The sequence below is a fragment of the Gekko japonicus genome, unplaced genomic scaffold (assembly GCF_001447785.1).
Source record: "Gekko japonicus isolate JY-2015 unplaced genomic scaffold, Gekko_japonicus_V1.1 scaffold114, whole genome shotgun sequence".
NCBI classification, from domain to species: domain Eukaryota; kingdom Metazoa; phylum Chordata; class Lepidosauria; order Squamata; family Gekkonidae; genus Gekko; species Gekko japonicus.
In genome coordinates this window covers 335,767-347,663 of record NW_015173125.1, presented here as the reverse complement: position 1 = coordinate 347,663, position 11,897 = coordinate 335,767, and the positions used below count along the sequence as shown (strand labels likewise).

Sequence of the window (11,897 nt, the reverse complement as noted above, 5' to 3'; positions counted from 1 at the left end):
GGACTGGCCCACGTGTGCACAAACCTCCCCCTCCCCCCCAAGTGCCCCCGGAGCACTGATTTAGCGATCCGCACTCCGGGGGCAACTTGGCTATTAGATATATAGATGTTCCTCCAATGATGGTGAAGGATGCCCCTTGAAAAGGCAACTGGAGCCATTAAAAGGGACAGGAGTGGAATTGGAATCATGGCACAGTCACTAGGTAGGAGAACACGGGACCCAGTTTTTGTATCAGGGCCATCAGATCTTCCCAGAGACTTAAGTGACATTTTCTTGGAAGGCGATAGAGGATCAATCAGAGTCAATTGACATCTCAAGATGGATGATGGCCTGAGAATGAGGGTGACTATCTGGTGAAACCAAGACCTGTGGGTGTGGAGGACCAGTAGGGTGAATTAATGTCCCGGATGTCCTGTCATTTGTGTGGTGGCCTGGATATAAACATACACTTAATGACCTGATATGGCCTCTGCAGAAACCATCAAAGGGATGAAGGTTCCAGGGAGGGGAGAACCCCAATATAGGAGTTCCATAATAAAGGTGTTGGTATCAGTATGCAAGCTAGGGCACTGTCTGGTGCTTGGATGCATGGGAACCTACATATACGCCTCGTGCAAATCTATGGAGACCAAGAAGTCCCCTGCTAACTGTGAGTTGGAGGCTCTCCATGCCAACCCCCCCCCCTTGCCATCTGACAACACTGTAGATCTAGGAATGGTCTGCAAGCGCTGTGTTTCTTGGGCACAATCAATGAAATACAGAAGGTTCTGGAAAGCATCCTGTCTTTGGAACCAGGACCATGGCTTGGTTCTGCCACAGGTATCTGGTGGCTTGGAGCCTATGCTGATGTTACACTGGCCGGTTGGATCCTAGGGAGAAAAGAGACCTGCTCTTCAGGGAACTTTATTTACTTTCCACCACAGCCATTCATAAGTGACTGGTGGAGACCATCAATTTTTAAAGGTACTTTTGCCTGCATTTTTAGTAAGTGAGGTGGGAGAACTGCGGAAGCAGCAAGGCATGGACTGGAGAGCTGGAGCACCTCCACAGGAGAGTGAAAGGTTCGCAAGAAATTTGCATACATTCTGCCTATGGAGCAAGGACAAAGCACAACCCATACAAGGATACCTTCCTCCACCAATGCAGAAAGAGTCAATTCAAATCTCATTTCAGGAGCAAGCTCACTTAGGTAGCCTTATGCAAGCTATGCTCTCATCCTCAGCCTACTTTACTCAGTATTTTAAGGGTAATGGTGATAACTTACATGAAGTGCCATGAACACTGAAAATGCTACAAAGTATTGTTTGACTTTTCCAGGATCATGTCTAGAATGTATTTTTTGCAGATGCGTTCACAAAAGTGTTTCTGATGGTTATTTTTAAGGATATGCTGTGGAACCTTCTGCTGGACCAGCCCAGAAAAAAACACCTATTGCTTATGGGAACGAGTCTGGGTAAGAAATATGTTGTTGTGTAGCTCTATAGGTTATATGCCTACTAGAGGTAAGTCTGCTTAAGCCTCTTGCTGTTGATAGGTTTTATACACACAGCTGTTGGATTGTTTGCTTAAGTTACAGTCTCCATTAATTCAAAAGCAAATTCCCAATATTCTGTGTAAACAGAATAGCCTGATATTCCAGACTGGGTTCAAAGGCCCCCACAAAGAGCTATGAAATTCAGTTGACAAAATTAAATAGGAATCTTGGAGATACCTTACTAGCAAGTCTTTATCTAAGGATAAGCTCTCATAGACCAGACACCCAACATCAGATGCAACACATCAAACTGCATCTGACAAACGGAGTGCCTAGTCTATGAAAGTTTGATAGAATAAAAATGTGTGAAGTCTTATCAGAAGTCTATTTACAGCACCCTAACAAAGTTATCCTTCTGGAATTATTACAGCTAACAAAGTCACTCCTCTTCTCTGTTCTATGAAATAACAATATATATAAAGAAAAATGCTGAAATGTAAAATTCATTCCACACCCACATAGGCCATTGTTAATAGAACACTATGCGCGCTCTCATATTTAGGCAACTCTCCAGCCCCAACTGAAATTCTTGGATAGCCTCCAGATCAAGAAATAGTTACAGGGAAAATTATGGGAGGAAATTACATTGACAAGGTGTTTTCAAACATGAAACTTGCTTTTACAGTACATGAGTTTTCTGTAAGCTTTTGGATGCCTTTTAGACTAGAGTGATTTACAGTGTAGTCCTAAACAGGTCTACTCAGAATCTTACTGAAGGCTACTCAATGGGGGTTACTCCCAGAAAAGTCTCCTTAGGAATGTACTGTTAATCACCTCAAATACTGGTTTCTTCTATATTGTGATGATTAACTTGACAGGGTCCATTGCCTTTGTACACTCTCCGCCATGTGCAAACTCATCTCTAAATGTTTGTTTATTGTTATGTTGAACTTTCAATCCTCCCCTTTAAGACCTCTGCTCCTTTTGCAGCCCTTTCCCTTCATGTATGCAATATCACTGTTTCTAAGTCCTGTTGTTGTGACTACATTGCATTATTTCCAGTCTGCTATCGGAGCTATAACTACAGAGGATACATCTGTAGGAGTGGTTCTGATGATATGCTGTAACATATTTAAATCTTAGCAGGAGTCTCATAGGGCATCAAATCAACTCCCTGCCGAATGCATTTGTGTATGCACCAACTAAGTCTAGAGACTTAGTTTTACAGATTGAGAAAAAACAGCCCGTCTGGAGTGAAGCCTACACAGGCACATGTTGAGCTGGTTTTATTTCACAACATAAGTAAGCAAGTACTCTACTGCTTTCAGGTTTCCAGCACAGGGCAGAAAATAGGACAGAATGGCACTCAGGGCTTTGCATGGCAGCAAAGTACTGTACTTTTTGCATCAAATGAAATCCAGCATCTCAGGAAGCTTGAATGATGGATCACAATAATAAAGAATGAAAGATCACGATTCTTAGAACTTGACTCAGTTTGTTTCCTAGAGTTCGTATCAAATTATGGGAGTGACTTCAAACAAGACCTGCTCTTGAAACCATGTGGGGATTTCTCTGCTAAAGGATGGGTCTTGATGTAGGAGTGGGAGGAAAATGCATTATTCATCCACAAATATTTGAAGCTAGAGAAGAAGAGATTGGATTTATACCCCACCCTTCACTTGGAAGTCTCAGAGCAGTTTACAATCTCCTTTCCCTCCCCTCCCCAAAACAGACACCCTGGTAAGGTAGGTGGGGCTGAGAGCGCTCTTTGAGGAACAGCTGAGAACTGTGGCTTGCCCAAGGTCACCCAGCAGCTGCTGGTGGAGTGGGGAATCAAGAGGAGGGGACGTGCTCTTAACCACGACAACAAACTGGGGGGGGGGGGGGGATGACTGCTCACTTTAAGTGAAAGGCTGTCACTTAGAGGATGGCAGGGAGCTGTTCTTATTGGTAGCAGAGGATAGAACTCACAACAATGGGTTTAAATTACAGGTGGAGAGATACTGACTGGATATTAGGAAGAACTTTTTAAATGGTAAGAATAGTTCAGCAGTGAAACTGGCTGCTTGCAGAGGTGGTGAGCTTTCCCTCACTGGCAGTCTTCAAGCAGCAACTGGATGAACACTTGTCAGGGATAATCACCTTTAATCACCTCAATACTGTTTTTAACACATTTTAGTGAACTGAGTAAACAGGAACTTGCATGAAGTTTATGGCTAAAAGATGCAGATTACAGAACATCTGTGACACCCAGACACCGTCCTTTCAATAAGAACTTCAAGAGTAATCCTTCGCAGATACCAGAGCATCCCAATATATATCTTGCCTACAATTATTTGAGACTAATTTTCTGCTACCTTTCATCTTGTACCACAACTGAAGTGACTCATTCTCCCTGCTTGCTCTCCATTCAGTACAGCTCCTCTGCCAACAACGGTTCTAGCCACGCTTGCGATTGTGATTAAGTCTTGCACGCAAAAAGATTAAACACTCGACATTTATTAAAAGGATATCACCAAACTCCCCCATCCCAAAAAAAACCCGGCACAAGCTTCTTGTATGAAAACAAAAACACCGTCCAGTGTCCTTGATACGAGCCACTTGTATTCTTGTACGCCTAAGAAAGTCAGAGAAACCGGCCACTGTAGCTGCCTCGGTCTCTGGAGCGCCCGGCCACACTTTGACGTTGCGGCAGCAACCAGGTGAAGCTCCCAAATCACACACCCCTCTCCAGCTTGTCTGTGAAACAGCGACAGTACTAAGCCGGTGCGATGCGCCCAGTTCCAGGGAGGGCAGCCTTGGCCGGGGGAAGGCAGGGTCGTGCCGGCCAACTACGCAGCGGTGTCCCCAAGCTTCTCACTCCCTTCCAGCGGGCGCCGATTTACGGAGCAGTCTCTCTTCCTGGCTTCAGGGAGCGCGCCGAGCCAAGTGGCCGAGGGGGGGGGGGGTCCACCTTACGACTCGTCGGGCTTGTCGGCCGGAGGCCCGCACGGCTGCAGCATCTTCTCCATGAGGTTGAAGCGGACCCGCGCCTTGCTCTCGTTCTCGGCGGTGGCGAAGTAGTTGAGTAAGTCGAAGTGACCCATGTAGGAGCAGTAGGAGTCCCGGTGCTGGTTCACCAGCCACTCCCACTTGGTGGTGTCCGCGTGACCCGTCCCGATGTACTTGGACTGCAGGTGCTCCAGCTGGCTGTGGATGGTGTAGCGGTCCGTCATGATGCGGGAAGCGGAGGAGAGCGCAACGCGGCAACCGGCAGCTGAGAAAGAAAACGTGGCCTTCCGCTCCCAGCCCGACGCTCATAAAATGGCGCCCGGAAGAGATCCAGGAAGCATGCGCAAACGCTCCCCCTTCCCCTTCAGTGGCTTCTTCTTGATCGAATGCCCTATCGCGACCCTCTGCGAAAGGGTGGGAGGAGCTTAGTGAGTAGGCGGGGCGGCTTCTCCCCTCCTTCGCCTATACCGCTTTCATTTCCCTCTACCGACGTTGTTCACAAAGGTCAATTCGTATTGCATTATGGGGCTGGTAGTCTTTGAAACGAGGAACATTTGGTTATTCTCCCCGTACACAATTGCCTCAGGGAAGAAGTGCAAAGGTATGAGAGGCTTCTTCAGTCTGTTTCTTGTAGCTAAATCCCATCCCTTGACCACGCGAATCAAAACCAATGTTTCTGAGACTGCACACAATCCCGCTCTCCGGTAAGTATCATGCAATCCTAAAAACACTTTTCTGGGAGTAGATCTCTCAGTACTGGTTTCTAAAGTGCGTGCGTCCAGCAAGATTGAGCCTTGATCGTCTTTCTTAACAGAAATTAAGTTTTGTTGCCTGGAAGAACAAGCATTTCAACTGTCAGAACTCTGTTTCTATCTGAGAGTTAAAAATTTTCAACAAAAGAACTTGAAAGGAAGACTCTAATCCAGGAGTGTCAAACATGCGGCCCGGAGGGGCGGGGCAGATCAGGCCCCAGGAGGGCTTCTATCAGGCCCACAGTGGAACCGGCCATCTCCTGCTTCCAGTTCTGCTCCTGCATCATACCTTGCTTCACCAGACTCTCTTAATCACTCAGACACTTCATGTTTTAACCTGGGTCCCAGACTCAGAACTCTGACATGAGATTTCTGTGATGAATGTCAATAAATCAAAAGTAGGTTTGCAGCTTACAGATATACACTTGAACAGCATACTCAACTTTGCAACAGCACAGACATTTTGATACAATAATTCAGAGCAACAGTTATATCAGATACTGTTAAATAAACAAAATATTGCAAGACTGCTAATGTTGTAAGCATGTTTTTATTTTAAGTTTAAAAAAATCTTTGTGTTTATATCCTTTATAAAGTATATATTTCCACTACCTGGCAGTACATTTTATGACACACATGGCCTGGCACAACAAGGTCTCATTTGTGTCAAATCCGGCCCACATAACAAATGAGTTTGATACCCATGCTCTAATCATTAACTGGCTGAATTGGGATTTAATCAAAGGTTCACTATTTCCTGTGGGTTTAAACCAGTGCTTAAACATTTATCTCACTATACTACAACTATCAATAAAACCTGCAATACCCAAGACATCCCAAATAGCTTAGCATAACCAGTTAAAGGTCTCTGCACCTCTTCCTGGTTATATTTTTATTTTACATAATTACATTTAACTCTGTTGTTCATCCAAAACCTCTCTGTTGTTCATCCAAAACCTATGTAAAATGAATGCAAAGTGAAGGTTCACTCTATAGCATTTGAAAAAGTGGGGTCTGAACCATGAATGCTTATGCTAGAATAAAATTTTGTTAATTTTTAAGGTGCCAAAAGATTTCAGCACACCAACAAAACAAAGCCTCTGGAATGATTTAAATCCCTGACAGTATAAAATAAACAAGATGTGGGGGTCATATGCAGTTTTGCCTCTGCAGTTAGTGTAAATGACCTCTAGATGTCAGAATTACTTATCTGAGGTCATCTGGTGGTGCAATGCTCAAGGAACTCACACTAACAGAAGTAAAGATGATAGGATGATTGGGTGTTTTCAGCAGCTGACCCACCTACCCATTTAAAATTAATTATTGCGCAGTTTTTTTTCCTGAACTTTTAAAAAGTTGATATTTATTTATTGTGAATGTTTTTTTAAAGAAATAAAAACGCAAGACATAAAGTCTCTAAATAAATGGATAATTTTATATTAATAACAACCTTTGGGAGGGGGCAGATTGGATTGATTCTTAACCATTTCCCACTGCTCTGTCTTCTCATTTTAAATAATGTTCACTTAACCCAGAGCTATTTGCCCTGATACTAGAAAGATCAGTACTCACAAAGCAAGGAATTCAGACTTAAATTGCAAAATTTGCACACTAAACACTTCAGTTAATGCAAATAATCTTTAATGGAATATTTCACAGAGACTTCTACCAGTACATTTAGAAAGAATACCAGAAATCACTGCAAAGTTTACACATACATTGCTGGTGCATCATATCCTCCCCATGAATGCATCTTCATGGTCATTTCAAAAGCAAAATAGTTTGGGAATATTTGCATGACTTAACCTTGTCTTTCAGTGCATCATTATGTCATAAAAACTACTATCATGCTACTATTGGACATTTGTAGTACAATTACAGTTATCTGAATCTCTTGGTAAAAACAAATGGTTTTTAAAGTGAAATAAATTTTCATGTAAACATGGCCTCCATTTCTGTTTTAAAACTGATAAAGGCAACATAGAAAGTGGCTGAATAATGCAATCCTTAATAGAGTTACATACACCCTTTTAAGCCCATCGAGTTCAACAGCACTGTACAATATGTACTCTACAGCAAAAGCCTATCATCATGAAGGCACAGTAGAACATTTATCATTTCCACTTCTTTTTTTTGCATGAACTGATAACTGGATTCAATAGCCTTATCTTGACAGAACTCTAATATCTTTATTCCACATGAAGTTAAAATCCAGTTGTAAACATGCAAGTGATTCAGTAGAGAGGACCTCTGAGACAGTTAATAAAAATTTACATATAAGCTTAGGGTAGGGTTGTGGACCCTAATCAGGTGAAAAAGTGGAATAAAAATATTTCAAATAAATAAATAAAACTCCAGATTGGGAAGTTCTTGGAGATTTAGGGGTGGATCCTGGGGAGGGCAGGATTTGGGGCGGGAAGGGAACTCTGTGGAGAATAATACCATAGAGTCCACCATCCAAAGTAGCAATGTTCTCCAGCTTCTACCCAGAATTAAACTTTGTTGGTCTTAAAGGTGCCACTGGACTCAAATTTTGTTCTATTGCTTCAGACCCACCTAAATCTATCATCACTCCCCTCTGTCATCCTTCATAGCAAAACATGCTTCCTAGAGTTCCCAACCAAGAAGGAGCCAAGAAGGAACACTCAAACAAAGTAACAGCTCCATTTTAGACCACTACACCCCCATGTGTGGTTTGGAGTCTTCACCCAATCTAGCTGCTTAACCTTGGGATGGTCTATGCAGTGGGGTGGCTCTAAGGACTGGGTGGCCCAGTGGATGGCATCCCTTGGGCTATTGGCCCACCAGGACTCTTCCTGGTAGCCTTGATGGCCAATTCCCCCCAACAACTAACAAACTCATTAAAGTGGCCTGTCTTATTGGGGAATAGTTTCTTCTCTCTTTTTTTGGTGAGTATTTGTGTGTGTGTATGTGTGTGGGTGTATGCGTGCACACACATTCACCTGAAAGTCATGATTGACTTCTGGTGACAGAGGTAGCTTGCTATTTTCCTGCCTCTGCATCCCAGCCCTGGTATTCCTTGGAAGTCTCCCGTCCAAGTTCTTGCCACTGGGTCAGCCGTGCTTAGCTTCCAAGATCTGACGAGATTGGGCTTGCCTGGGCTATCCAGGTCAGGGCGGGAGTAGTTTTTTCTCATGGTCATAGCAGCATTTTAAATGCTGAATTTTACTTCCATGATTCTGCACTTCAGGGGTGTCCAAATGTACAAAACCTGGAAGGAAAAAGAAGCAGGAAAAACCACAGGCCTTCTCTCAATAGAATGTAGAGGGAAGGCTGTAAATAGAGGATACAAACCTCATACAGGGTTTCCAACCTCCAGGTGGGACCTGGAGTTCTGAAAATGTTAATTGTTTCCAGACTACAGAGATCAGTTCCCCTAGATGAAATGGCAGCTGCAAAGGGTGAAATCTATAGTATTGTATTCCTGTTGAGCTCCCTCCGCTCCCCAAACTCCAACCTTTCCAGGCCCCACCCTTACATCTCCAGTAATTTCCCAAGCCAAAGCTAGCAACCCTATCCTCATAACCCTATGAAACCATTGCTTATAAGCATAGCCTGTCTGTCTAATAGCAACTTTACGGCTCTTGTATTTTTGAACTATCAAGTACGGAGTCCAACAGCATTTATTTGGTAGCCTGCCAGGTAGCCTCCTCTACCCTCCAAAGCAGCCATTTTCTCCATGGGAACTGATCTCTGTTGTCTGGGATCACCTGGGATCAAAACTGAACACCAGACAACAGATCTCTTCCCCCCCCCCGAGAAAATAACTCCTTTAGAGGGTGGCCTCTATGGCATTCTATTCAGCTAAGGTCTCTCCCCTCCCCAAACCCTGGTTTCCTTAGACACAGAATATCCAGGAATTTCCCAACCTGGAGCTGGCAACCCTAGTCAGGACGGGCCCCAATGAGATCCTCACAAAGGCCTGGAAAGGGTTTCCTTTCTTTGTCTTTTTACTGACAGAACCAAGCTTGGTTGCCTAGCCACAGCTACTGAGGGAAAAGTTAGTCCCACAGAGGAGCCAAGCAGAAGAAGTTTCTTCGTCGGAGACACAGCCGTTTGTGAGTAATTCTGACAGGGAACAGTGGCTGAAGGGGGAATGGGTGGGGAAGAGGAGCAGAAGCTGTGTTCACCAGAGCAAAGCAACCGTCTTCTGAGGAAAGTTTTGGTGGGCGCCGCTTCTGTGGGCCGGACTCAGGCAATGCAGCCAGTGGATAGGGACAGCTTCTGGGTGACACATCATGGAGCCAACTGATTTAGGAGCATGTGGAATGTTCAGAAAGTGCCACCCCAGTACTCAGTTATTTATAAGGAGAGATAACTGCTGAGAAGAGCAGGATGAACTGATTTCTCTGAATATTAGATGTTCTTGAGGGCGTGGTAGCTGAGCTTCCAGCTGGCTGCATCCCTTCCACGCTCCTGCTACTCCCACTGAAAAATAACAATTTGCTCTCAAAAAACAAAACCAACTTTGAAACAAACTTCAAGGTCAGGTATGGGAAGGGCTAGAGGGAAGAAGGGAGCCAAAAATCCCCCTAATAGACCCCCAAGGAAGACTAACATGGATTCTGAGGATTCAGACCAAGAGATTTCTCTGCCAGAGGAAATGGCTGCGGGAGGAAGCGATCCTGATCAAAGTTATCAGATTATGATTATGCACGCGCTGACAGAGATGAAGGAAGAAATGAAGAATGAAATAAAGACTCTGAGTGGAGACTTTGGGCAATTCAAGAAAGATTTTGGACAGCTTGAACAGCTTAAACAAACCTAAACAAAAAATGAACCAATAAATAAGAAATTGGACGAACTCACCGCAGCATCAAAGTCAACAGAAAAGAAGGCTGAAGCAGCGTATCAGACTGCGAGGAAAGCAGCAGATGAGGTGAAGGAGCTGAAGGACTTTGAGACGTGAGCCAAAAATAAAATCATACTACAGGAAACTAAATTAAGAGTAAGGAAGGCCAAACTTCAAGGAGTCTCAGCAAATTTCAGCACAACAGAAAAACTCACTGCAGCTTTAAATAAGTGGCTGCAGCAGATTCTTCTCTCAGCAGGAGAAGCAGAGATTTCTGAAGAGATTGTTACCTCAGCCTTCTGGTTAAATGTTTCTAAAAGAGCTCCTGCAGGCGTCTCCCCAGATATTGCAGTCGAATTCAAAGAGGTACAGACAAAAAAATAAACTTTTTTAAATCGCGAGGGAAAAACAGGGTCTGTCCCTTGAAGATACAATTGTTTCCTTGTTCGCTGACGTTCCAGTAGAGGTCCTTATCGCAAGACGGAGGCTACGAGAAACAGTGAAGGCTTTGAGAGATCAAGGAATTCAATATAGATGGCTTCCACTCAGCCATCTAGTGGTCAATTTAAATAATACAACTTTCACTGCTTACAACGAGACCACTGGCAAGAAGCTATTGGACGCAGTTATGAAACAAACGGATGGAGGCATCTGAAAGGGGACAGTGGCTTTTGGCATTAGTAAAATAATTTATGTTGAGAGCAATTAAAATAAATGAATATAAGCAGGGTATATAGAATTAGATGCTATTTTAATCATTATAAAGTAGGAAATAATATAGGAATTGAAGTAGTTCAAGTTCAGGTTAGCCTTTATTGGCATAAAATAACAGTACAAGTTATACAATTTTAGGAAACAAAACACCTAGAAAAATCTATGACTCGATATTGTGCAGGAATTGAAGTATAATAGCTAAGGACGTAGCAAGGAGGTGAAGGGTGTGCTCCCCTGAAGTAGTTCAAGTTCAGGTTAGCCTTTATTGGCATAAAATAACAGTACAAGTTATACAATTTTAGGAAACAAAACACCTAGAAAAATCTATGACTCGATATTGTGCAGGAATTGAAGTATAATAGCTAAGGATGTAGCAAGGAGGTGAAGGGTGTGCTCCCCCCAAGACCTCCGGTAATAGGGAGGAGGGTATTCTCCTGCTGTAGGGATTCTCTCTTCAGCACCCAGTATCAGAGGCAACCCCCATCCAGCTTTCTTTTCTAGGCACTGAAGAAGATAGAATAATACAAAGACGGAGTTCCAGTTTAAGCATTTCGCTGCTCGGATGTGTCTCGTCTCGCTTAGATAGGGACGCACCGAGACCCGGCTGACAGGAGGGGTTCGAGTTCGTCCCGGACCCTCCCCCCGGGGTCTCTGTAGGAGACCCCCCCAGCCTGGGGAGCTGAGGAGAGCCTATTCCAAGGGGACGCCCAAGGATTTGAGGCTCACTTTCTTTCCCGATAGGTACCGTCACCACGGAGCCAGAATGGTGCCCAAAGATGACTGCCGGAGCAAGCGATCACAACCATACTTTTAAAAAGACTTCCAAAAGATCTTCAAGGCTACAAACTGTGAGTTAAGCAAAGCTCAGGTGAAAAATAAGCGAATGGAGGTAGTAGTAATTGGTAGTAATTGGAAGCACCTAAGTTTGAAGCGCGGGGGGAGGAGATTTCAAGCCCCCCCATATGAGTAAACTGTCAAAATGGTTTTAAAGCAAAAATAAAAAGACTTTGAGCCAAACCAAGCGTATAAGAAGCGAACGCAAAAGCTGCTAAAATATACGAAGCAGAAATAAAACGCATAACTTTTGCTTTGTTTTTGGAAAACTTACTTCTTGTTGATATGGCTGGGAGAGGACGGAGAGCGCTGGGGAAAA

At 43.8% G+C, this 11,897-nt stretch overlaps 1 protein-coding gene across 1 annotated transcript; it reads right to left on the bottom strand.

Annotated features, from left to right (window-relative positions):
• Positions 1-3,978: 3,978 nt before the first annotated feature.
• On the bottom strand, positions 3,979-4,847 carry SF3B5 (splicing factor 3b subunit 5). Its single transcript, XM_015421991.1, has one exon. The coding sequence runs from the start codon at positions 4,687-4,689 to the stop codon at positions 4,429-4,431; it is 261 nt and encodes an 86-aa protein (XP_015277477.1). The 5' UTR covers positions 4,690-4,847; the 3' UTR covers positions 3,979-4,428.
• Between the last annotated feature and the right edge of the window lie 7,050 nt (positions 4,848-11,897).